General features: G+C 42.8%; 1 protein-coding gene across 8 annotated transcripts in view; it reads left to right on the forward strand.

Moving 5' to 3' along the window:
- Positions 1–26,971, forward strand: part of SORCS1 (sortilin related VPS10 domain containing receptor 1) — a 664,028-nt gene that overhangs the window by 295,446 nt on the left and 341,611 nt on the right. For all 8 annotated transcript variants that reach the window (XR_008318829.1, XR_008318830.1, XM_053305813.1 and 5 more), the window contains exon 3: positions 18,753–18,852. Coding sequence is in view for 6 of the 8 variants with exons in the window: in XM_053305813.1 (XP_053161788.1) it covers positions 18,753–18,852 (100 nt within the window). In the remaining 2 variants the exon portion in view is untranslated. The remainder of the gene's footprint in view (positions 1–18,752; positions 18,853–26,971) is intronic.

The following is a 26,971-nucleotide window of genomic DNA, read 5'->3' on the forward strand; positions in this document are numbered from 1 at the left end:
GTTGGTTATAATTATCCTCACAACAATCCTGTGAGGTAGCTTAGGCTGAGATATAAGTGACTGGCCCAGAGTCACCCAGTGAGTTTCATGGCTTAATGGGGATTTGAACGCCGGTCTCTCTCGTCCTACTATGACACTCTAACAACCATATCATGCTGGCTCTCACAGTGCATCAAGAACAACAGTTTGGGGACAGGATAAGAAAACTCAAAGGTCTTTAGATTCTTTACCAACAGTAGTTCATTTATCTGCTCTGCCTTTAAGTTAGAAAAATATTATATTGGACTCTCATAGTACCTGTTTTCTTGAAGTTAAAGCAGTCTCATGTCATCCTTCCACTATGATTTTTCTGACACAAAGTTGTGATCTGCATGTGTGATTGGGTAGATCAGATTATGTCAAATCCCTGTGATCGATGGTGATGGGTGAAGAACCACCTGCCGCTCTGCTCCCAGATGCAAAACCCATTAGCCACCCACCAAGCTTGCATGATACTTTGGCTATTTACATCAATTGGAAATCTAATAGTTTACTGATTATTCTATCATTTGTGGGCCCCAAATGTAGCTATTAATGTGATATACAGCTAGAGTTGGTGGCAGAAGCAAAACAAGAAAATGAACTCTTTCAACACATGGGCTCGTAGGGAATGGATGGAATTGATGGTGTCGCTTTTCACTTCTAAGAGTAAACCATATGGTGTGACAAATGATTTTAAGCTGACTTGTCTGGAAGGGCTAGCATTCATGGGTTCCTAGAAGCTTGTTTAATTTTGAGCTACGGAATAAATAAGCACAAGGCAATAGCTGTGAAGAGATCTACATAATTTGCCTGGACTGATTACTCTGGTCAGTGGTATATGGAGAAGTGTGGCTGGCTGAAGGGTATTTTGGCCATGGGCAAGAAATCTACAAGAGGTTCCTATTTGTAAGAGATTTCCCTGCCAGCAACAGTGCACTGCATGGATTAATTTCTCATTCATAAACCCACAATTCCTGCTGTTATTCCAAGTGCTGGGGAGCAACAGGAAGGAAGGATCAGGCAACATGCAGCTGCTGGAACCGATGAATACGAAAAAACTAATCTGGATGTCAGTGCAATAATTCATGGAAATGCTGCAAACTATAAGCCTTCTCTGTGACATCCTAGGCATTTCCCTCTTATCATGATAGCCTGTCAGAGAAGGGTGGAACTGGTGCATGGGTACAGAGACTATATATAAGAAGCTCAGTATCATCTACACTGATTGGCAATGGCTCTCCAGGGTTTCAGACAGCAGGCTTTTCCAGCTCTTCCTGGAGATGCCAGGTTTTGAACCTGACCTTCTGCATGGAAAGCAGATGCTCTAACACAGAGCTAGTGCCCCATCAGCCTGATCTTGCCAGGTGCTGGCACTGGCAGTTACTGGCAGGTCAAAGTGTGACTTGTAGTCATACATGTGTGTGCTGCATAATCAATTTTTGGAAACTGGCTGTTGGGGAGATTCAGTGCTGGGAACTGCCGTGACCTCTAAAGCAGCACATGAAGGCAATAATTCTCATGAGTCTGCAGGCATATGGCTGACTCATGTTAGAAGGTAGAAACGGGGTTCTGGGCTCCTGGTCTGATCCAGTTCTTTCAAAGGCTGAAGCAGGGTAGAGTAAGGGAAATGAAATGAATTAGTAGTGATAAATAGGTAACAACAAACAAAGAATAAGAAGAAGTAGGGCAGAGAGATTGGGATGGGATCATAGGTCAGTGGCAGAGCCAAAGGTCCAGGTTCAACTCCAGGCATATCCAGGTAGGGCTGGGAGAAACTCCTGCCTGAAATCTTGGAGGGCTGCTGTTAGTCAGTGTAGATAATACAGAGCTAGATGGCCCAATAGTCTGACTTGGTATAAGGCAGATTCCTGTGTTCCTTTCTTGGCCCCTTCCCCAAGTTTGCAACTCTGGAACTTGTACAATCTAAATTCCTATGGGCAGCACTCCAAGTATCAAGATGTGTCTCCAATGCCACCTTGTGCCTGAAGACAGGCCTGATCAAGGTGGAGGCTAGCGTGTAGACGGCCATCCTCTGTTACTGGCTCAGACTATGCTTTTGCCCAGCTGGTCTTGCCCCCCAACTCTACATGATGATTACCAATCAAGTTGGATTTGGTCAATTGAGGCAGTAGTAGCTATCCTGGGTCTTTCCCCCATGACCTTGTTTAGTATGGTTTATGACCAGGCAGAGTCCACCATCAAGCAGCACATTATAGACATTGAGCATCAAACCAATCTTAGCAGGGTCCCAAACTTTCATATCAGTGATGGGCTTAGATATTCTGCTTCTCCAGTGGCATACCTTACTCAATTGGAGGTTCCAAAGCACAGTAGGGTGTTCACTCTGGCTCGCTGTTATGCCCTCCCTTCAGCAGTGCTTGGAGGCCATTATAGAAGGACTCCATTTGCAGAGCACCTATGCCCTTGTGGCTCAGGGCAGATCAAAACTACTGAGCATGTCCTTCTCCACTGTTTGTTCCATAGAGACATTTGCGCCTCCCTCATCCTTCCATTGCTATACAAGTATCCGGGATGTTCGAGCCAATTCTACAGCTCCTTGTTGCTTTCTAACTTTAAGCCTGTCATCACATATAGCGTTGCCAGATTCATTCGTCAGCAGATGGTAGGCAGTGAGGCAGGTCTCACAATCGGTGAGACCCATCTCCAGAGGGTTTGCGGGGACAGCAAGCTAAGCCCGCTCCCCCCGCAGATGATCATTAAGCCCTCCCCGGGTGGCTGGATCAGCCGCCCACACGACTGCTGGCTCTGTCATTGAGCCAGCGGGGGCTTGGGAGTTCGGGCGCCACACAATAGAAAAACTTACTCTCTTCCTTTTTTCTTTCTGCCCCTTATAGCCTTATAGTCTGGCTGGTATCCAGTTTTATTACTTAGTTTTATTACATTTTTATCCATTTTTATTACATTTTTGGCTTTTCATGTCTTTTAATCTTTTTATACCCATTTTTATGCCCCCCTTTCTTTTATGCCTTTTATGACTCTTACGCCTTTTCAGGCTTTTATGCCCTCATGCTTTTTGTGTACTTTCTATTATTTTTATAATTACTCATATTTTAAATATCATTATGTACCTTACATAATATTATTAAGTACCGTACCATATGTAATCACCCTGTGTACTTTTTATCTACTCTTATTTCTAATATGTAATCATCCCTTATACTTTATCATGGTCTACAACCATAATAAAGATTGATTGAGTGTGTTCCTATGACAACATTATCTGAAGTTGGAGCTGCTTGTGAATTGCCATGACCTTAACACAAACCTACGGGCTCTGTACCAAGAGTTTCCGTGCTCTGCCATAGGAATGCCAGGAATACTCCTACCCACCTGTCTTGTCCCAATCATACTTTAAATGTCTCCCAGGATATAGGGAAGAGCTGAGTCATGGCACAATCATGGTGTTCACCATGTTTGCTTTAAGGGAATCCCTGCAACTGTAATTTGTAATGTAACCTGCAAAGATGGCAATCCAAAGAAATCTAGGATGTCCATATTTTGAGTTCATAGTCATGCATGGGTAGGGATGTGCAAGCTGGCTTGATGTTGAGCTGTCTCACATTTGAACTGACCCAGCTCGGCTCGAGGTCAAGCCAAACTCGCTGGGCTGATCTGGGGCCAGTTTAGGCTTGTGTTTTTTCTTCTTAAAAAATGGAGGACCACCATTCCTGCTTCAGGGGTTGCTGCCATGGCACCATCGATTTTATATACATATAAAATCAATGTATAAAATTGCACAGAGCAAAGTGGGCCTAGAATGAGGAATAACTAACCACTGCCTGTGCAGGAAATGACTAGTTTCTTGCTTTAAAATTGTTGGGTATCAATCGACTGCTTTGTGCACCACAAGATGCCCCTATGTGCTCATCTCAGTTCAGTAATCCATGGGATGCTGCATTTTATTAATAAATTTTCTTAATTAATAAATTATTAATATATTTTCATTCTGACATATAACATATCTGGCAGAGTTTAATAAGCTATCATCAGGATTACTTTGCATTTTTGAAACTAAAACTGGTTTAGTGAGGAGATTGCTCAGGACATAGTCTCAAGAAGCCAGCTTCTTTTTACAATACTAATTGCCAGGGCTGTAGATGTTGTAAGGGCATCTAACAAAATGGTGCCCTTGAACTAGTCTCTTTGAAGATCCTGAAATATTTTTTCTGATGTCTGTGAGGCAGCCTGTCTTTGTAGTAGATGTTCTATATGTTAACTCCGGTGGGAGATAGTATTTGAATGAATGTAAAGGCCAAAGTCCAAGATAACAATATAGAAAAAACCACATAATGATCAGGAACCCTTGCACTAAGACAGAATACAGCTGGCTGACAAGGCCTGGGAAAACCAACTGTGTGTGTTAAAGCTAGAAATGCAACTGAAATCCATATTGCTTGTCTTGGAATATGAACCTTGGTAACTCATAGAACTGACCTCAGATATGAAGCAAACATTATGGGCCCCAAGTTCTTCTCCAGTTCAGAAGAACTAATTTCTGAAATTCTGAAGAATTTACTTTAGAAGAAACCTTCTATAAAAGAACATCCAATCCCAGCCCCCAGCCCCCATTTACCTTCCTTCTGCTTTAATGGTGAACAGGTACAAGGGAGAGGAGGGGGAAATTGACTTTTCCTTCCTAACTTATTTACTTCCTCTCATAGGAAGCTGTCATATACTGAGTCAGACCATTGGTCCGTCTAGCTCAGCATTGTCTACACAGACAGGCAGCAAGGTCTCCAAGTTTGCAGACAGGAATCTTTTTCAGCACTATCTTGGAGATGCTAGGAAGAGAACTTGGAACCTAGATGCTCTTCCCAGAGTGGCTCCATCCCCTAAAGGGAATGTCTTACAGTGCTCACACATCAAGTCTCCCATTCATATGCAACCAGGGCAGACCCTGCTTAGCTAAGGGGACAAGTCATGTTTGCTACCACAACACCAGCTCTCCTCTCCTCTCGTTCCTTCCTTCCTTTCACTGCAATGGTAAATGGATGGACAGAAGAGGAACTGAAGCAAGGTGAGTGAGTGGAAGGGATTTCCCACGGGATTTCCCACCTACCCTGTTGTGTTCCCAATGATGTTACTGGAGGTATGCCAAGGATTTAGCTCATAGTGAGGGATAGAATACAGAGCTATTTTCCATTTTTTCCACTTTGCTCAGGATGGTTATTAATTGAATTAGGCAGCAGGTTGTCCATCACAAATTTTTCATTGGTATGCAGATTCAGGACATTCTTGTTTCAGCACTAGGTCCCCAACTCACCTCCCACATCTATTTTTAAGTGGACAAGGGAAGATAATAAATCACAACACAATGTGATAACTTCTTTGAAGAATGAAATATTGGAATAGAAGGTGATGTGCATATTTAGAACAACATTATTCATTTCAGATGCATTATGCATTTAAGATTGAATTCTCAGCTTTGACCTCTACAGCCATTTTCAGAGGGTCAGAAAACAGCTCCATGTGTTCCCTTAAAAATTAAGAGGTCTGAATGAAAGTCTGTGTGAATCATCAGAACAAAATTCTATATTTCAAATTCAAACCTCCACATCAATTCATGTACTGTTTTTCAAGGGGGCAAGGAAAAATGTAAAACATAATGTGATATCTAACTTGAAAAATTGAGTGATACATGGCCTGCACAAGATAATTTTCCAACTGAAATTCAAACATCTGTATAACCTGCCCCCATATCTTTTTTCAAAGGGGAGAGAATAGAAAAATATTAACTATATTGTAATATGATATACAGTATGTCTGGGAGATTGAGATATCAGAATGAAGATTTTTTGTGTATCTTCAGGCCAAAATGATCATGTTTATGATGAATCACAAATTCCATTATATACTCTATTTCAAGAGGAGTTGTTACCAAAATTTCTCTAAAGTAAAATTACAAAGATAATTTCAGGGTTCCTCCAAGGAGAAATTGAAATTTGAAATTCTTAATTTTTAAGGATGCTTAAGGCAGTATTGATATAGCCTACTATAGGAATGTGCGGAACATTCTGAGCTTAGAACGTTCAAACTCTAAACAAGCCATTTTGAGTGTTCCAAGCTCGAACATAACAGCCTTCAAATGAAGGGCCTTTCGAGCTCGGAACATAATGACCCCTTTCTGAGTTGGAACATACCAAGCATTCTGAGCACCTTTTGGGAGGCATGTTTCCCCCTTGCTGAATCTGCTTTTGGTTGGCTTGTTAATTTGTATGATAACAAGCCAACCAAGAAGTAAGGAGATTGCAAGCCAATCAGAAGCCAGTGCAAAAAACCAGCCAGCAAGGGAAAAACATGCCTCCAAAGTGGTGCTTAGAATGCTCAAAACGTTCCGAGCTCATTCCATTGGAACAACTGGCTCCCCTGACAAAACATTCCGGGGATTTGCGTTGCTTTCCAAGCTCAAAATGGAACACAAATCCCATTCAGTGCTTATCCCTAGCCTACTAGTATGACATTTATTGCAGAAATGTCGCACCTACAGGCTCCATAAGTCCTATGTCTGCACACAGCCCAACTATATTTTTGTGACTTACAGAACATATCTCATTAAATTTTTATTTTCATAGGCAAACTGAGAGAGCAGTGAAGGCCTTCTAGTCTAATCTCCAGCTTGATGAAAGAAATGCAGAGTTAGAGCATTTCCAACAGATAGCTGTCCAATCTCTACTTGAAGATCTCCAGTGAGAGAGAAACCCCCTTCCCCCAAGTTAATTAGTTCCATGGTCAAATTGCTCTCACTAAAAAGAGGTTTCTTCTAATGTTCAGCTGAAATCCACCCCCCTGTAATGTAAATCACTTAGATCTAGTCCTATCCTCTAGAGCAATAGAGAGCTAGTTTTTGTTTTCTTCTCTCTGGAGGTCCTTTATAATGTCTGAAGATGGTCATCATGTCATCTCTCAGTCTTCTCTTTTCCAGGCTTGAATATGCCCAGTTTGTTGAAGCCCTCCCCATCCATAGGCCTTGCCCTCACTATCTTTGTTACCATTTTCAAAGTCCGTCCAATTTTTCCACATTTGTGTGTGCCAATAATCAGACACAGTACTCCAAATGAGGTCTGACTAGTGTGGAATAAAGGAGGAACTATTTCTTCTCAGAATTTGGAAACCATTCTTCTGTTAATGCAGCCAAAAAGCACATGAACCATTTTTGCAGCTGCATCATACTGCTGACTCATGTTCAGCTTGCGATTGACTGCATTCCTGATATCATTTTCACATATACTACTGTCAAGCCAGGTATCACCCATCCTTTTCCTGTGTACTTGATTTTTTTCTTCATTAAGATTACATTTCACAACATATTACATTTTGTACAGATTACAACATATTACATTTGCATCTGTTGTATTTCATTTGTTTAGCCTAGTTTTCCACTCTATTGAGATAATTATATACTTTACTGCTGTCATTATTTTGTATTTTATTCTTGTCTTACCTTCTACTTTTGTATCATCTGCAAATTTGATGAGGACTCCCTCCACTCCTTCATCTAAGTCATTGGTAAAAATGTTGAAGAATACCGGGTTTAGGACAGAGTTTTGTGGCATCTCACTTGTAACACCCTCCAGTTTGAAGATCCATTGATAAGGACTTTCTGGGTATGGGTTTCCAACCAATTGTGAACCCAGATGATGGTGGTATCATTTAGCCTGCGTTTGACCAATTTTCTACCCAAAATATCATGAAGAAGTTTGTAAAATGCTTTGCTAAAATCAAGACAAATAGCATGTCTTGTCCCCTTTGCTAAGCAGGGTCCATCCTGGTTGCATATTAATAGGAGACTACATACATGAGCACTGTAAGATATTCCCCTTTAAGGGATGGAGATGCTCTGGGAAGAGCAGCAAGTTCCAAGTTCCCTCCCTGGCATCTCCAAGATAGGGCTGAGAGAGGTTCCTACCTGCAACTTTGGAGAAGCCATTGCCAGTTTGTGTAGACAATACTGAGCTAGATGGACCTATGGTCTGACTCGGTATATGGCAACTTCCTATGTTCCTGTATACCCAAAACATTCCCACAATTCACTAAGCTAGTAACCTGCTCAAAAAGGAGATATGATTAGTCTGGCAGGATTTATTCTTGATAAATCCATGCTGGCTTCTACACTCACCACATTGTTATACATACAGACAGACTGTTTTGTACTCTGCTCTGGCATCTTCCCTGGTATTGAAATCGGAATAACCAGTCTGTAGTTTCCCAGATCCTTATTTTTTTCTCATTTTCAAGACTAGGAGAACAGTAGCCCATTTCTAGACTTGTGGCACATCACCTGTTCTTCAGGATTTCTCAAAAATGAAAGTCAGAGATTCCAAAAGTACATAATAGAAATGTGGGAACTTTTCCATGGAAATGCTTCATGGAAAAGTGAGAACAAACTTTGAAATGTACATGAGCTCAGATAAAGAACTCCACACAGATCCTGAATTCCTGACCAAAGAAATGATTAGACAATATACTTATTCTGTATTCCGACAGCCTCAAATATTTCTGTGTACAATGCTTAGGAAAGCAGGTGACAATTTCTTTCAGGTTCATGTGTTCAGTGGATGCAGATTGCCTATTATCATTCTGAAATATCGAGAGGAGCAAGTTGAGATCTACTCGTGACAGTGGGTGGACTAATGGAATTTGGTGACTTTATTTAAAGCTTGCAAGAATTTTGTTATAATACTGTAATAGAAATGTCAGTTGGCTGATAGAAGAAAAATGGAGGAGAGGGGGAAAAAACCTGTCAGTGAATAATAATGAAGTTATTCAAATGCCAAGATTTTTTTTGGAAAACATTTTCCAAAACAGAAGTTTTTCTAGGTGTGCATAACTATGTTTAAGCTAAATTTATCAACAAGGAGCTGTGTAGGTGGATAGCTGTGTGGTGCTCAGTTTCTATAGTCAAAATCCATCTATTTTCATCATTTTTCTCAAGGCACACCTCCCCCCCCCCAATAATGTTGAATCACAGATCAACATGCTTAAATTCTGGTTTGTATCTTGCAGAGCTTTTTTTATGGCTTTTTCTTAGATGTTTTAATCACAGCAGTTTTAAATGAACCAGGGCTCTCAATAGCCTCACAATAATAATATATATATTAAAAAACACCAACAGATAAATGAGCCTAGGGATAAAAAGGAAAAAAGTGGACCATGAAAGACATTTTAAAATATTGATCTTTTAAATATGCATGTGAAGCCACAGGCAACCTGATACTGTGTCTGTTTTTTCAGAAGTAAGTCCCCCTTTTCATGAGGCAAGGTGAGACAGTTGCTTTAGGTGGTAGATTACTGGGCAGGGTGGCAAGATGCCCTCCACAGTCACCTCTTTCAGACCAATCTGACCCTTGCATGCATTACAAGGAGCTCCTGTCCTCATATTCCTTGCAAGAAGTGTAAGGATAGAAGATGAAGCTGCTGGCAACCTTCTCTCCTCCCTGCTCCCCATGCATTTTCAAATTGCAAGAGTTGATTTTCAAAAGGGCCTGCACCTTGCCTCAGGTATCTAGGCACTGCCTGGGGCCACCCCTGGTTCCCTGGACTTCAAAGACATTTGCTCCCACATCAGTGTGGACAGGGTGGCAATGTCACATCTTCTGAATATAGAAAGTATTTGAAGCAGAAAAAATTAGTCTCAGATGATTCAGTAGCACTTGACACAGTAGTGGTCAGAGTAGCCATCTCTTCCTTAAAGTCCATTTTAAATCCCCAGCTGAGGCAGGAGAAAAGAGGGAGCTATCTGTTATGAATGGCAGGAGCTATCCCAGACAGCAGGCTTTACCATGAGTTTGAATTTGCCCAAAAAAGCCAATGCAAAAAGTGGATGTTTGAACCCCTGATATAAATCGGGCTAGGCTCTAATGTGCAATGAGAAACCCGAATTGTGTGTGAAGTGCTCCCCAATATCCTACATGGACTTTGGTGCTAATCCAGCCAATATCAACATAATTAAAACTGTTTAAAATACAGATAAAAACTCTAAAATTTAGTTTATAAAACTATAAGCTAAAAGCATAACACTGGAAGGATAAAATCATGAAAACTGCACAGATTCTACTAGTCTGATGGCTGTGGGCCATCCCCAGCCTCAGAGGCACAATTCCTCTCAATAACAGTTTCAGGGGAGCAACAGCAGGAGAGAGGGCATGCACATACCTCATGCCTGTGGGCTCCCCAGAGGCATATGGTGGGCCACTGTGTGAAACAGGATGCTGGACTAGATGGTCCTTGTGCCTGATCCAGCAGGGCTGTTCTTATGTTATAATCAGGAAAACTAGGCTGTGCATGCACATCTCTATCCTTCAAAACGGTACTTGAAGATAGTCCCGAAGTTCCAATTCATGTGGAATGCTGCTGCCATATTATTGAGAGGTGTGGGGCAGCTGGAGCGTGTGACACCTCTTTTGACCCAAATGCCCTAGCTAACAGTAGGCTTCCAGGCAGAGGCGCTCTTACCCTCAGAACTTGGGGTCCCAGTCCATGGCCTCCAAGGTCCAGGGGGGGCTCCAAATGACCAGAAGGGGGGCCTCCTGCCAGCATGGCAAACCATGGCTTTTCTGTATTGATAGCCATCAAGTGTGCGGCTGAGGGGTGAGCCGAGCAGGCCTCCTCCCGTGATGGGGGCAGGGCGGGTAGAGTGGCCACTGGGCCTATCCATCTGGCCCAGCAACCCTTGAAAACTGCAAGATGTGCCTGCACAGTTTGAATAGATTGTCACAAGCTTGTTATGTCACCCAGAACAGGCAGCTCAGTTCAGGCCTCTATGCATGCACAGAAGCCCAAACAGGGCTGAAGAAGGCATGAACTGGGCTGCTGCTGGCCCTGTCTATTCTGGGGGAGGCTAGTGGGGGTGAGTGGAACTGCCACCCCTTCCCCATTGCTGCTTCCCCCCACTGTACCCTTAGGCAACCCCCCCCCCCCGTCTCTTTAATGGATTCCCAGTAGAGCTCTGAACTGGCTCGGTTCGAACAGGGCCCAGTTCAGTTCGAACTCAGACTGTCCAAGGCTGGTCCGACCCCAAACCTGCCAAAATGGCTTGACGTCGTACTGGGCTGGCTCACACACTCTAGTTAGTGCATAACAGAGAAAGGGTCTTCGTGTTGGCAGTATCTTACTGATGAAATTCCTTCTACAGTGAGATCCAGCTGGTTCTCAGTCCATCTTTATGTAGCACATAAAGACCTTTTTGTTCTGTGAGGCTTTGGATTATGTGATTTTGTTTTTAATACAATTTTTAATATAACATTTTATATAGTTTTTAATGTACTTTACATTTATAAACCTCTTTATTGTTTTATTAAAAGCAGGACATAAATAATTTAAATAAGTAGATCACACAGATCTATTTTTAATATTCATTAATTATAATCATGCACTGTTACTTGTCATTTATTAAGTGCTTATAGTCTGTGTAGCTTTTTGCATAGCAAAGTAAGAAACAGTCTTTACTCGTAAGAGCTTATGTTAAAACCAAAGTTTTAGACAAGAGGAAGATAAAATGAGGGGAAAATAGGAGAAGGGAGATTTAAGAATGCATGATATGATAGCAAGAAACTACAAGCTGGATTAGTTACAGCTTTCTGAGCAAGAGCCGGAAAAGGAGAGAAGGACTTTGCATAAGAAGGATGCTTCTGGTACTGTTTTTGAAGATTAGTCAGATGTAGTGTCTTTGATGTGCTGAGGAAAAGGAGTGTGGAAGGTAGAAGGATACTTCCAATGCACTAAGATTACAACACATAGGCAGGGCCCCCATACTGAGGAAGGAGCACAGAGGAACAGTGGTCTGCTCACAAGTGAGATTCTGCTCATGAGCAGGGAAATGTGGAGTGGAACAGCAAGTGGGCATGGCTAGAAGAGTTGCCTATGAGTGGGATCTTATTTATTCTTCTGAAGGAATCTTGTTTATTCTTCTTAGACTAAATAAGGGTGAGGGAGGGATGATAATTTGGACAGTTATCACTGCGTGTCTGCTCTCTTTTGTCCTTTGGAAACTGCCTGAAATGGGCTGAAATTAGAGTCTGGGGTGGAAGAGGTTATCCTCTGTACAGCAAGGTCCATTCCAAACTGCAAACACATAAAGAGGAAAATGGGAGATCATGTGTGTAGAATAGCAGGTTACAAAGGCGGATGGGATGGGCAATTGATTTAGTTCCTGATCTGTGATTCCAAACCATCTTTTATCAGCTGCCAGTCCAGCCACTATGTAGAGGGCAGTGCCTGTAGCCATGGGAAGAAAACCAGATTCTGGAATCTACCACCATTTTCATCACAATTTGGATGGTGCAGGCAGAGATTGCAGGATTTCAGTGATTTTAGGGTGTGTGTGTGTGTAAGGGGCAAAAGGAAGAGAAATATGGGCATCTTAGCCATAGTGCTCCTCTTGCTGGCTAGTAACTGCTGTTTCTCCCGCCTCTCCCTATAAGTCTACTGAAAACAACATGTGATCACATAGGAAGCCAGGGAACTGTTGAGATTGCTGTGAAATTGACAGTGGCATTAAAAAGAAGAGAGAACTGAGAGGAAGGTTTCAGGATATATCCAATTCAAGTTCTCACAGCTGAAATGTCCATTAAGCCTACAGATGCTCCACTTCACCTTCACCTTTCAACCTGCTTGTCTTCTGCCTGTGCAAGGTTGCCTTCCCTTTCACTGATAGGCTGGGCAAGACATCAGTGATACAGACAGTACAATCACCAAGGTAATGAGATAAGTCATAGTAACGTTTACAAAATCCATACTGTTGTTTAAATAGTTGAGCAGCAAATATTTAACACAGCATTATAAAGAAAGATTCAAAGGACTGCACACTTTTTGAAAAAGTAAATAAATGCCCCTGTCATAAGAACATAAGAACAGCCCTGCTGGATCAGGCACAAGGCCCATCTAGTCCAGCACCCTGTTTCGCACAGTGGTCCACCAGATGCCGCTGGAAGCCACAGGCAGGAGTTGAGGGCATGCCCTCTCTCCCGCTGCTACTCCCCTGCGACTGTACTCAGAGGCATCCTGCCTTTGAGGCTGGAGGTGGCCTATAGCCCTCGAACTAGTAGCTGATGATAGACTTCTGCTCCATGAAGTTATCTAAATCATGTCGTGTGAAATCATGTCATGTGAAAGTTGGTCCTGATACAACAACTGCTGGAGGTGGATATGGCCAGTTGCTCTCCTCCTGCTAAATAAAGAGAATCACCACATTTTAAAGGTGTCTCTCTGCCTAGTTAGCAGGGGTTAGCAGAATACACTAGTACAAGGCTTTTAGAAATTGGCTGAGGTATTAATAAAGATAAATAAACATCCCATATGTTCTGTTTGGATCAATGGTTATGCAGGACCATCAGGTGGCCAGCATCAGGAATCCCTCTTGACTTTCCAATTAGTCCCTGTCTTATTATTTCTGGAATATTGTGATTGGCAGCTTGCATCTTTGGAAGGCTTCTGTCTCTTTGCCTTCTGTTCCCCCCTTCACTGCAATGTGTGTAGTGTTGGAGAGTCTTACACCCTTATGAAACTGGGAACTCAAGGTGGTCTTGTAGCATCTTTGTTGTGGATAATCAGATGTTTACTTTGTACCTGTGCTGGTAGTTACACTCACCAAATTATGTTAACTCTTACTCTTTGAGGTGTTAAAAATGAATGATATCTTTTTAGAATAACAACAAGCAATGGGGGAAATGAAGTTGCAGGGGGTATATGTGCAGGTGTGTGTGATTATTAGCTATTTATGATAAAATTGTTAAAAGCATACTGTGTGCAGGTGTGTGATTATTTGCTGTACAGGATCAAATTATTAAAAGCCATTTAAAGGCTTTTTGATTCTTTGATCACTGATGTGTTTGTTCATCTTCAAAACATCTCATTTGTGAAATATCTCTGTGATCTTTATGACAGTTACAGAAACATGTCCCTCCCCACCTAACTATACATAATGATACCTTAAACAAAGGTGAGGACAGAATAAGATTGCTTTAGAGAATTCACAGGAAAGGTTGTTGGCAACTTTGATGATTGTGACTGAACAACTTTAAAAAGATAAAAAGAAAATAGTATATATCTGAGGGATTGTGCATCTCCTTTGGCTGGCGATGAAGGGAACTGTAGTCTAACAACATCTGGGGACCCAAGGCTGGGAACTCCTGTGACACATGATTCATCTAGGGGGAAACGAGCCGACTCACATAATGGCTAGTTTTTTGTGTAGAGCCATGCAGGTTTTTCTTCAAACAAAATTGTGCTGTGTTTGTGAAGAACTGATTGTCTGCACTTTTTGTCAGGGGCTTGAATTATCATTTGGCATCCTTCTGCTCAATCTGTGTAATCATGGTTTCATGTGCCAAATCATAATTTGTTCATGTAATGAACAATTCAGACATCCGATTCATCATCTGCACAGTGCAACTAGTGCTGGAAAACAAAGGCAGAGACCTGCAGAGCAGTCATGCAAACTGACCTACTGAAGAATGGAGTTTTTCAGTGATGCATTAGTGATACAGTACTACTAGACTACGGAACTTGTCACTTGTGTAATTTCTCCCAAATAAATCTACTTGGAAGCTTTTGAATGGATTTCCTGAGTATTGTGTGGGTTATACTTAATTGTTGTCCTTCAACATTGCCAACAATTCCAGGTGCCTCTGCTCCCACTCGATCTAATGGCCCATCTGCTATTACAAGAATGTGATTTTGTGTTAACAAATAACTAGGGATGTGCCGAAATACGATTCGGCTGTCCAAATCACATGCACCTCCCTTTAAAATTGAGGAGTTACACCACCCCTTTAAAGCAGAGGAGAGCAAGTCTGTTACCTTCTCCTCCTCCATTCACCACCATTGCCACCATCATGGTGATCCCCCCAGCTATGCCCACACACTAGCGGGGCATCTCCCAGCTGCCCCATGGTTGCTGGCCATGCAAATGGCTGCTGTGCATGCACAGAGGCCATTGGCATGCCGGTGCTGTGCAGTGTCAGCTGGGAGATGCCCCACTGGTGGGCATAGCTGAGGGAAATGCCGGGATAGCAGTGAGCAGAGGAAGAGCAGGTATGGCTCTGCTCTCCTCTGTTTCAAAGAAGCTGTGTAAGCCTTCAATTTTAAAGAGGTGCCCATGATTTGGACAGCTGAATGGTGTTTTGGTACATCCCTACAAATAACTACTTCAATGTATAGCACAATACATTTACATGTACCTTAGAAACCATCAAGCAACAGTGCACTCAACAAGGGAAGTCATGCAATCTCTGCCTATGAAATTTTTTGGGGAAAAGTTATTAATGAGGTTCTCCCAGTGCTTCATTTCTGAAAGGAAGGGTGTTGTGCCTAGAAGCCATGCTGTCTTCCCAAGGACCACATTCATCTCAGATGTGTAGATTGGTGTGGTTTATCAGTGAACTCTGGTCTTTGAAACATATGTGGTATCCTAGTTCTAGTTAGGAGAAAACTAAATCAGTGAGTTGGGAGAAAACTCATTGGCAGTCTGAATGAACTGCTATACCATTCCTTTTCATTGTCATTTCCAGTGTAATGTCATCCCTTTTTGTCTATTTCCATCTAGTCCTAGATAGGAACTTGGTTATTAGGTGAAGAGGAGGAGGAGGAGGAGGAGGAGGAGAGGAAGGAGAAGAAATGAAATATTGTTGATCATGCTGTATATCCCGAATCCCTTTTATTATGGACAAAAAAAATGGGTCCTCTGTAATAATTTCATGTGTTCAATGCATTTGAACACAATTGATGATACTGATGATAAATAATTTTGAAGGAGAACTCTTATCAGACAAAACATCATTAATCCAGACAACACACAAGTGCTCCTGATTAGTAAGGATGTCAAACAAGAAATACTGTAGTTCTCCAGTCTATATTGGATGGGAATTATCCAGTAATCCTTCCTTGAAGCTGAGGATTATTCTTTGACCAAATGTTGCACCTGGCTATTCAGGTGGCAGGTGTGGTGAGGGGTGCGTTTGCCCAGCTTAGACTGGTCCTCCAACTGTGTCAGTTCTTTGAGAAAGCCGATCTGGCTATGGTGACACACAGTGTTCTCTCAATTTTTTTTCATCTGTGTGAAGAATGAGTTTTGTTCTGGGCGGCAGTACCAAGGCAGTGTGTGTGCATGTGCATGTGGAATGGGGCCTTCTTGATTTAACCTGAGCGGGATCTAAAATTAACTGAGCGACATCAGAAAACATGTGAACGTATGCACGTGTGCACTTCTTAGAGAGAACACTTGTGGCACATGCTTCAGTTACCTCAAGATTGAACTATTGTACCATGCTTTACATGAGACTGCCCTTGAAAAGTTCCCAGAAATGTTATTTGGTGTGGAATGCAGTAGCTAGAGTGATGAGTGGGCAGTTCCTTTGCACCACGTAAAATCAATATTGCTAAAGCAATATTGCTCCAGATAGACTGGCGGCCAATACATTTCCACACTCAGCTCAAGTTGCTGCTTATTATTTAAAGCCCTAAATAGTTTAAGTTCAGAATACCTAAAGAACCACTCCCCTTCCATATGGCATTCTCTAAAGTTCCTGGAGAGAATCACCTACATGTACTTCTGCTACCTGCAAGAGGCCTTTTCTCTGACAGCATGAGGGATGCAAATTCTACATCCTAGGAAATCTATCTTGTCTCTTGTCTATATTGGTTTAGATACCTCATGAGACATAGTTATTTGTTTAGGCTGACTTGATCTTGGCTTTTGGTTTTATTATTCTGTTTTGCTCTCTCTGCTTTTAGGTGTTTTTGTGATGCCTCTGTTTTGTAATTAGTTTTTTATTATGTGCTTTTTATTTGATCATTGCACCGGTTTATTTTTAAAACGGCTTTGTTAGAGAGCTGGTAGAGAATGAGCTGCAAACCAGGTTTTCCTGATTCAGATTTTGACTCTGCCATTAGGTGGTCTTAGACAAGTTGCTCTGTCTCACCTTCTAGCTCAGTATGGGGGTGATAACGCTTACATAACTTTCAGGGCTGCTGTACAGATTACATCAAGATAATACATGTGAAACACTATGCACACTCAAAATGCATTATACAATTGTTAAGCATTGCTTAGTTGTCTTGAACATCTGCACACAGGAGGAACTCACTGAAAGATACCTAAAATTAATCTGCACAATTAACTTTCCATTTCAAACCTTGCTTAGATGCTCATGCCCCAGATGCTCATGAGTTAGATGCTCATGCCCCAGCCTCCTGTTTAAATAAACACAGGTAGGGGAGGCTCGTCCATGAGATAAGGTGAGACAATGGCCTCGGGTGGCACCTGCACCATGGGGGAAGTGAGTGTGGGCATCTGGCTGTCCCCCAGTCCCTGTGAGCTTTAGCCTGCCTGCCCGCCCACTGCTGGTACCACCACCTCTCCCTAGGTCCTTCCTGCCCTGCCACCTCCCTTTCAGTTACCTCCACCTTGTGTCCCAGCCTAGGCTCCTGATGCTAATACCAGCATCAGGGGATGGGGCTAGCCCCATTTCCTTTGCCAACACCACCCTTCCCCATCTCCTGCCTGCCTTACCTTCTGAACATGCTGAGAGTTTAAACTGCAGCTCAGCCACAAGGGAAGAGAGAATGGAATTTCTAGCATGGAGCTTCACAACCACTGAGCTGCTGTTTAAGACCCTGCCATGCCCAGAAGGTAAGGCAGCAAGGAGACAGGGAAGGCGGCACTAGCGTTGTCATCCAGGGACTAGGCCAGCACCCGGGGGCAGGGCAGCGGCTGTTTGGAATTGCTGTGAGTGGTGGGTTCACCTGAAGGCAGGTGAATAAAATTATGTATGCACACCCATTGGCATTTGTGAGGAAACGATTGCTTGGATAGCCGTCTTTGTGAGAATTTTGTGAGATTTTGTTTAGCTTATTTATTTGTTATTTCTCTGTGTGAACCGCCCTGAGCCATTTTTGGAAGGGCGGCATAGAAATTGAATAAATAAATAATAAATAAATAAACTTTAAGTCTTAAGAACCATAGATATTTAAGTGGCCCAGAGAAACAGGACAATGTGAACTGCAATCCTTGTTTCACTGTCATTATAGCCTAAAAGATATCCTTAGGGGATAGGGCCTTCGCTCAGTGGTCGAGCATCTGCTTGGCATGCAGAAGGTCCCAGATTAAATTCCTGGCATCTCCAGTAGGTCTGGGAAAACATGAAACCTTGGAGAGCCACTGCCAGACAGTGTGGGCAGTACTGAGCTACGTGGGGCAATGGTCCGACTCAGTATAAGGCAGCTTCCTATGTTCCTAAGACAGTATTTTCTAGTCTGAGAAAACATTTGCTTTACCGAATAAACTTTTTGAACTGTAGTACTTGACTTCCCTGGAATGAATCCACTATCTTATCTCAACAAGAGCTTATGGCTGAGCCCGGTATATGGCAAAGAAGTAACTCAGCCTCTTGTTGCCTGACACTTGGCATTTACGACCAACATTACCACCACCTCTTAGAACTAGATTAACATTTCTGATTGTAGGCGTTTACTTTGGAATGGCATTGGGAGGATGCCACTTTAATTTTTCCTAATCCAATTTAAATGCAAATGTTAACCACTCACATGATGGCATGTGTACATAATTAAATGTCATTATATACTACACGAATCATTCAAAAAGCTCCCGAGAGCTATTTTGCCGCATGCCATAAGTTGGAACACAGCCAAGCAGTTTGCATCTTATTTTTGCTTTGGTGTTTATGCTTACTTACTAAAGCTCTCTACAATTACAGATCAACAGATTATGGCACAACATATGAAAAGCTGAATGACAAAGTGGGTTTGAAGACTATTCTGAGTTACCTCTACGTCTGTCCAACTAATAAGCGCAAGGTAAGCTAGACTATGATTACTCTTCATTATGACACAGGGTTTAACTTGATTGGCTGAGCTGATTGTTACTATTCAGATAGCATCACCAGCATATGTGATGCTTTACTGAAAAACAAACAGAGTATCTCTAAAATGCTCACTGCGTCCTGATTCTCACACTACTTTTTGATTAGTTGAAGGAAAAGTGGGATCATTCATGCCAGCAAAGAGGAAGGACAATTACAAAACTCTCTTGAGTCTCATCTTGTTTAACTACTTAGGAAGTACACTTGAGTGTTGGGTGCTGTCACCTGTTTTGTGCTTATGTTTGAAACCTGATTTATACATGCAGCCTGTCAGCTCAGCGATGCACTCCTGAGGTGATAGAGTGACCTGTATCACTTCAGACTGTAGGTGGAGAATCACATTTTTAATGCTTCCCTATATTAAAAGGTATAAATGCATTACTGGGGGAAGGGGGAGGTCTGCTACCTATAACTTCAGAGAGTGGTCATTTCCCCACCTCACCCTGAAGTAATGTACCAGGAAAATGATGCACCATCATGATATTGCTTCCTTTCCCTGGTACATTCTAGGGTGAGACTTAAAAAGGAAAGGTGACATTTTGAAATACTGCTACTGCCAAATGGCAACCGATTTCTTCAAAGAAGCTGGCTCTTTTCTCAAGGAAACCCCTGGCATCATGCAATATGGAATCAAATAGGTTGTCAATACTGGAGGCATTTTTCTCTGGAACAGTTTCTAGAGAAAAATACTCTTATAGTATTTGCATTACCACCAACCCCAAGTATGGTTTCACTGAGATGCACAGCCCTAGTGTGCTTTGGAAGTTTCTGATCCATGTAAGTATGCCTTTGGACATTGCAGTGGAAATGCTAGGCTTGGGAAATGCACATCTGCTTGACAGAGAGCCTTAGAACATCTGAAGTTTCTCTTGGCAATGAAGTATGCTAGAAATTAATTCCACCACCATAATTTTTGCAAAGCTGACTGAATTAAAGTTCATGAACAAAGTGAATCATACAGACTGGAAGGATTATACAAAATTTAATCTTAAAAGGGTGAATTGAATTAAGTTTAATTCAGCTATTGCAAACTCAAGATGAAATCCTTGAGGTGAGTTGTGGGGTGTGTGTGTGAACTGAACCTTCACCAAAAAGTCTAAATTTTTATTGTGTCAAAGAACAGATAATCTACTGCTGCGATTACTGTCTAACATTTAGATTGGATGTAGCACAAACACTGAGTAGATACTGTGCCCCCTTTTCTAATGCTAATGCAGTGGCCCCAATTGAACTAAAGCATTTTGAGTTGCACAATTGTTAGTCTACAGAATGTTTGATTTAAGAGTAAATATTTTAGGCTTGTGCATGACACAAGAGGTTGAATTCCAACCTAACCCAGCTGGCACTGGTAGTTTCAGGTTGGAGATCCAACAACCCTCTCAAAGAGCATTTCTTCTTCTTCCTGCCACCCCCTTCACCTTCACCTCTGTGGCATCAAGGCTCACTGCCTCCCCTCAATGGCCTCCCTTCCCTCCATCCTGTCCTGACTTATCAAATCCCCATCCCAGAACAAAGAACATAGCCTGTGACTTAGATGGGGGCAAAGGACAGGTTGCAGTATGTGATCTTCACTCTCCATTTCCATTTTGAAGTAAAGAAAAGAAAATCCTTCTACTTTTGCTCTAGGGCCTGGGTGGTACAAGTACTTCTGGGAGGTTCCCCCCTGCCCCCGAAGCTGCCACCTTGGCTAGAGGGAGTAAGAGAGGAGGATCTGATAAAGCTGTTGGGTCTCTGATGGAGTTGTGCTACAACAGCAGGGAGCCTGCCCCCCCAGCAGTCCTGACTGTTGGAGGCTTCCTGCTCTTGTGGCGGAACTCTGTCTGGCAATTCCCAACAGAGGGCAAGTCAGGTCTGACAGCACTGTTGGATCCAAAATGGCACACAGCCCTGGTGTGTTTTATTAAAATTTTCTGAACCTCCTGATCTTTGTGAATTGTGATTCACCTTGCTCTTTTCTGCAGCTTATAAGTAGTACTTAATAAGCTGAGGGTCTGATTGTCACATCTTCTCTATATATAATTCACTAAGATATTCCTGTGGCTAATCCCATGCGTGGCAGTTCTCACAGGATTTCATGAGCAAGGGGAGGGGGAGAGGAAGGCGAGCGGTCAGCACAAGGAAACGGCAGTGCTGGCTGGCAAGAGGAAGTGCTGCCCGGCAAGAGGAAGCGAAGCAGCATCCAGGCTGGCCGCTGGGTGGCAAGAGGAAGCACGGCTTGGTGAGAGGAAGTGGCAGCCAGGCCAGCAGACCAGCTGCTGAGAAGAAGAGGTGGCCAGGGCTGAAGTGCGGGGGGGGCAAACGAGGGCTGAAGGGAGTGGAGAGAGACAGGGAGAACTAGGGGCACAGATGCTCTGTGCCAGGCCAGCTAGTATATAAAAAGTTGAAGGCCAGATCGTCTGATAAGCTTGAAGGCTGCACCTGAGCAGTTCAGAAAGGACAAAAGAGTGAAAATAGCTGGGCACTGTTGAAGGTACTTTCTGATCAGCAGACCTGCTGCTGGCTACATGATAATCTCATGAGGTTATGAAACCTGGAAACTGAAGCCAGCATTCAGTGCAGCAGTTTTTATCTAGCCCTCAGTAGTAAATGTTTGTTTGTTTGTTTTATATACCACTTGACTAGGGATGTGTGGAACCGGTCCAGCGGTCTGGTGGTTCGGTCTGGGGGTTCATGGGTTCGTGGTCGAACCGAACCACCACCCCAGTTCCATCGGACCAGAACCGGACCGCCAGGTTTGGTCCAGCAGGTCCGCGAACTTTAAAAAAAAAATTAAACATTAAGCTAGTACCTGTAGCCTCGCAGAGGGCATTCCATGGCCTTGCAGAGGGCATTTGCGCATGCATGGCGGCCGCCAAAATGGTGGCCGCTCCCTCTTACGGAGGCCCGAAAGGGCCAAAAAGGCTTCACTTACCCGGCCGCGGTGGTGATGAGGAAGGGGGGAGGGGGAACCCATGCGGACTCCCCCCCCGTGCGCGGCTACAGCAAGCCCCCACCCCAAAAGGGGCTACAGGCACTTGCTTAATGTTTAAATTTTTTTTAAAAAAAAAAGTTCACAGACCAGTTCGGGACCGGACCGGGGGGGTTGATGGGGGCTGGACCGAACTGTCCCGGTTCCATTCGAGGCTGGTCCGGCCTTGAACTGAACTGGGCCAGACAGTTCCATGCACACCCCTACACTTGACTCCAAGGCCCTAGGCGGTTCACAACAATAAATACAATAAAGACAAAACAAAAAACAAAACACAAAAAACCCTGTCATTAACAACAGTGATCTAAAACTATTTAAAACATTCAAAAATTACTAAAAACCAGGCTTAAAAAAAGTGTCTTAAGGGCATATTAAGCCACAAATGTCTATAGGAAGGGCATCCCAAAGCCCAGGAGCGATTACAGAGAAGACCCACCCCTGAGCTGCCACCAGATGAGCTGGCGGAATCCGGAGATGGACCTCACTTGATGACTTTAATGTGCAGTGCGGATTGTGCAGAAGAAGGCACTCTCCCAGGTAACCCGGTCCTAACCTCTTCAGGCCTTTAAATATCACATTGACTTGATCCAGTGAATGGAACCAAATTGGGGTGACACCAAAGGGACAAAGTGTATTTCTGGGTGAGGGGTGAACTTTGTCTGTTGTAAACATTAGAAGAAGCCTCCTGGGTCTGGCCAAAGGCCTATTTAGTCCTGTTTCCCACTTGGCCAACAAGACGCTACTGGGAAACCTATAAGCAAGAAATAAAGGCATACTCTATTACCACTGTTCCCCTGCAACTGGTATTCATAGGCTTACTACTACTACTTCTACTACTACTACAAATATTTATATACTGCTTTGCAACAAATTTTCCAAAGTGCTTTACATGAGAAATGAATAAAAAATAAATAAGATGGTTCTCTGTCCCCAAAGGGCTCACAATCTAAAAAGAAGCACCAGCTAGACACCAGCAGCAACCCCTGAAAAATGTTGTGCTGGGATTGGAAAGGGACAGTTGCTCTCCCCCTGCTAAATATAAGATCATCATACTTTAAAAGATTGCCTCTTTGCTAGCAGGGGTCTTACTGCTGTAATATACACTTTTTTATTTCTGAATGGGAAGTAATGGTATATCTCATTTAATGCTTGTATCCTAAACATAAATGGAAGTGTATAGTAAAAAGTGCCGTTTCTCTCAAGTTACTGCAGAAATGCAGCAATAGATGTGTCAGTGGCAGGGAGGGCTAGGCTTGCCTTTCTCCCCTCCTTTCTGGTGCCATCTATGCAATCAGTGTCTTGAGCATTGGTTCAGGGGTGTTAGAAAAATTGAATGGCACTGCTTGAATGCTTGTGAGCAGGATTGGGCCTAACACAGCCCTGCGAGCAGCCTGCTACAAACCAGTGAGCATGGTTGTATTTGCCCTCATCCTGAGAGTTGCTTCTCAGTTGTCTTCCCCTTCCTCCTGCTCCAAGGCAACAAGGAGGGGCAACAAGGAGTGCCCTCAACGCATCCTGGGGCATAGGAACCTAGAAAGCTGCCTTCTACCGAGTCAGACCATTGGTCCATCTACAGGCAGCAGCGATATAGGAAGATGCTGAAAGGCATCATCTCATCCTGCATGGGAGATGGCAATGGTAAACCCCTCCTGTATTCTACCGAAGACAACCACTGACTCGATGGCACATTTTATCTTTACACAAGTCGAGCTCTCCTCCTATAAGTCAGCAAGAAGGCAGAGAGAACAGTGGGCACTGCAACCCAGGAGGATTGTCTTTTTCCCATTGGGATCTGAGCTGGAACTGCAAATCCATATCCAGCAAGAAGGCCCCTGCCAATTTTCAAGTTCTCTGTGCATGCAGAGGGCTCAGTGGATAGACCTGAGGTGCACGGGGTACTAACATACATTTCTTTTTTACAATGTGCAGCAGCCTGCTGTGCAGGTAAAAGGTAAAAGCTTTCTACCACATCAGACCAATATCTAATCCACTGAAGAGCCCTGTGTCAAGTCACATTAAACCCTATGGGATTGCCTTTACACTAGCATATGCCCAAGAGCATGGGCATTCTAGGCACTGTATGCCCAAGAGTATGAGTGTGTGTACTTTCTTCTGATGTTCATCCTCTAGTGCTCTGGATGGGGATGAAGGACTAAAGGGTATGTGATTGATGCCATCCATCAAAACACCTAGACATATAGTAAAGTAATATCACTTGTGCCATGTGACACATTATTAACCAGTTAGAATATTTGCTGAAATGTTGTTTTACTAACATCATAAACTTCCAGAAAAGGGAAATGGGTTGCATTCAGATGTGCGTGGCTCACCTTCTTTTCATCTGTTAAATACAAAATTTGGTAAGAAGTTTGGTTCAGCCATATTTTAAAAATGCACAAGAGGTGAAGAGGGATAAATACAACAAAGCCTCCAGTCCTTTTTATTCCTCCTGAATGAATCATTGTTCGGAAAGGAGGATGGCTCATTTAAGATGTTAGAAACACGTCTATAGAGGCCAGATTGTATTTAAACTTGTTTGCCTTTTAAGCACTCCCAGTAGCGAGCTGAAAAGGATTTGACAAAATCCAGCAGAGAAAATGCATCCCAAAGCCTGGGAGGTTTTAATCATATGAGCACCCCACTGAGCAACAATTTACCAAAGATTTGTAATGCCGGAATACTCATAAAGGGGTTGTGGTGATTTCCCCACCGCCCCTGCTGTACATATGAACAAACAGTTTATTATAGATGATAAGTTTGGGATGGAAATGGGGCAGTTTGGAGACAAGTCATGTTTGTTGTTGTTGTTGTTGTTGTTGTTGTTGTTTTTACAAAGAACTGGGAGAGACTTTTATTTTGATGGTGAGCACACACACATGCACTGCACTGCAATGCAATACATATTTTATTTTATTTTATTTTATTTTATTTTATTTTAATTCATCCAGGTCCATGGTGGCTTATAGACACCCCTGTGTAAAATATTAGACAAGCCCCTGCTCCCAAGGACCATTATTTTATTTTTTAAATTTTATTTTTACATTTTTATCCTGCTTTTCCTCAGAGGAGCCCAGAGTACATACTTTTATGTTTATCCTCACAACAACCCTGTGATGTAGGTTACGCTGAGAGAAAAGTGACTGGCCCAAAGTCACCCAGTGAGTTTTGTGGCCGAAAGGGGATTTGAACTCGGTTCTCCCCTATCCTAGTCCAACACTCTAACCCACTATACCACAATGCTATTACGACTTAAAATAGACAAGGGAGAAAAAGGGAGTAGGGTTGAGAAACACAAGGATGGCAAGTACTAAGGGTAGAAAAAATGCAGTTACGTATACTTAGACTTGGAACCATCTGCAGATGTTATTCCCATGTTCAGGATGGTTTCAAGGAGAGGTGGAACAGAAACACACTGGCTAGTCATGGACCACATATCAACATGTGGACACAGTACCAACTCTCCCCACTTTTGGTGCTCCTTTGCCTAGAAAAACATCGAACACAAAGAAAGGTTCTCTCCATGTTCTAGAGCCCCTGGCTGGTCAAGGTTCTAAAACATGAGTCAGGACTTGCTGCACTTTCAGCCCTTGCTTCTCCAGAGACCTCGCATGACCTGCACTGGGTTTTGGAGGCACTTTCAGCCCTGAAAAGTTGACCAGTTGACACCAATAGCTCGCCAGTGGTATCAGCATTTTGAGGAACTGCAGAGTACTGGGTCAAGTCTTTTTCCTCTCAAGAATATAAGAGGAATTTATTTCAAACCTTAAAATGCGGTTAATATATGAAACCAGATATTAATAGCATGTCTGCAAACAGAAGAGATGCCATAACCATAACCATTTAATTTTTCAACGGAGTTTTTAAACTCAGTTATAGTAGATACAGTCATGATATATCTTTTGATTACATTCAAGAACAAAACAATTTGAGGTGGCATCTCTGACTGAATGTGGTGGGACAGAAGAGATCAACAAGGCAGCAATCGCCAGCTATACCATTTGGAGCTAAGCCAAATGCAAGGGGTGGGCACCATGGTTCTCAAACATTTTCAAATGCACCTCAAAAGCACCTTGAATTTTTTTCACCCTATTTGGGTGAGTGGGAATATGCCAGCATGTGCTGAGATATTTTTTCTCATCTTCTTGTTCTGCACTGGCAGGCAATGAAATGCAGTGAAATATAGGACACAAAGCCAAGAAAAATAGCCAACTGGTAATCCTTCTTCATTCAGTGTGAGGACCAAGAAAACCCTTGCATTGCCTTCAGTCAGAATGGAGTTGAGGGTGGGAAGATTCACTGGAAGACTAATGGATGAAGCTGCTGAACCTGTTGAAATTTTGCTCAACATATTGACAGAAGTGCTGTATCTTGTAGAAATGCATCAGGCAGAAATTCTTCACATGCATTAACGACAAACGCTATGTATATACATAATTCATCTTACGTATATAAGATGAATTATGTCTTGAACCTAAATGCAAGTTAATGCTAGTAAAACTTCTGGGCCTTATTTAAAAGCCAGTCTGTTTACTTTCATGGTGGTAGTCTTATTGGAAATGATGAGTATGGCTCTAATTTGTTTTTAACCTGTTCCATAATTTGGTCGATTTAGACCAGGAATTCACAACCTTGGGTCCCCAGATGTTAGACTACAATTTCCATCATTTCAAAATTGATGGTCTTTGGCCATTGTGTCTGGGGATATTGTAGTCCAACAACATCTGGGGACCTGAGGTTGAAGGCCTGTGATTTAGACTAATCTGTTGTGGGGTGCTTTGTGGTATAGTGGTTAGAGTGTTGGACTAGGACTGGGGAGAACCAAGTTTAAATCTCCTTTTAGCCATGAAACTCACTGAGTGACTTTGGGCCAGTTGCTTCTCTCTCAGCCTAACCAACATCATAGGGTGGCTGTGAGGATAACATAAAACTATGTACACTGCTCTGGGCTCCTCTGAGGAAAAGATGGATACAACTGACTTGAGTGTAACAGCTGACTTGGAAAATGACCAGAACCCTGCCAGAACTAACTTCTGTGACTCTGTGATTCTAATATTCATTTGATCAGCATGGTGTAAGTAACATGCTG

The sequence above is a fragment of the Hemicordylus capensis genome, chromosome 3, assembly GCF_027244095.1.
Source record: "Hemicordylus capensis ecotype Gifberg chromosome 3, rHemCap1.1.pri, whole genome shotgun sequence".
Taxonomy (NCBI): domain Eukaryota; kingdom Metazoa; phylum Chordata; class Lepidosauria; order Squamata; family Cordylidae; genus Hemicordylus; species Hemicordylus capensis.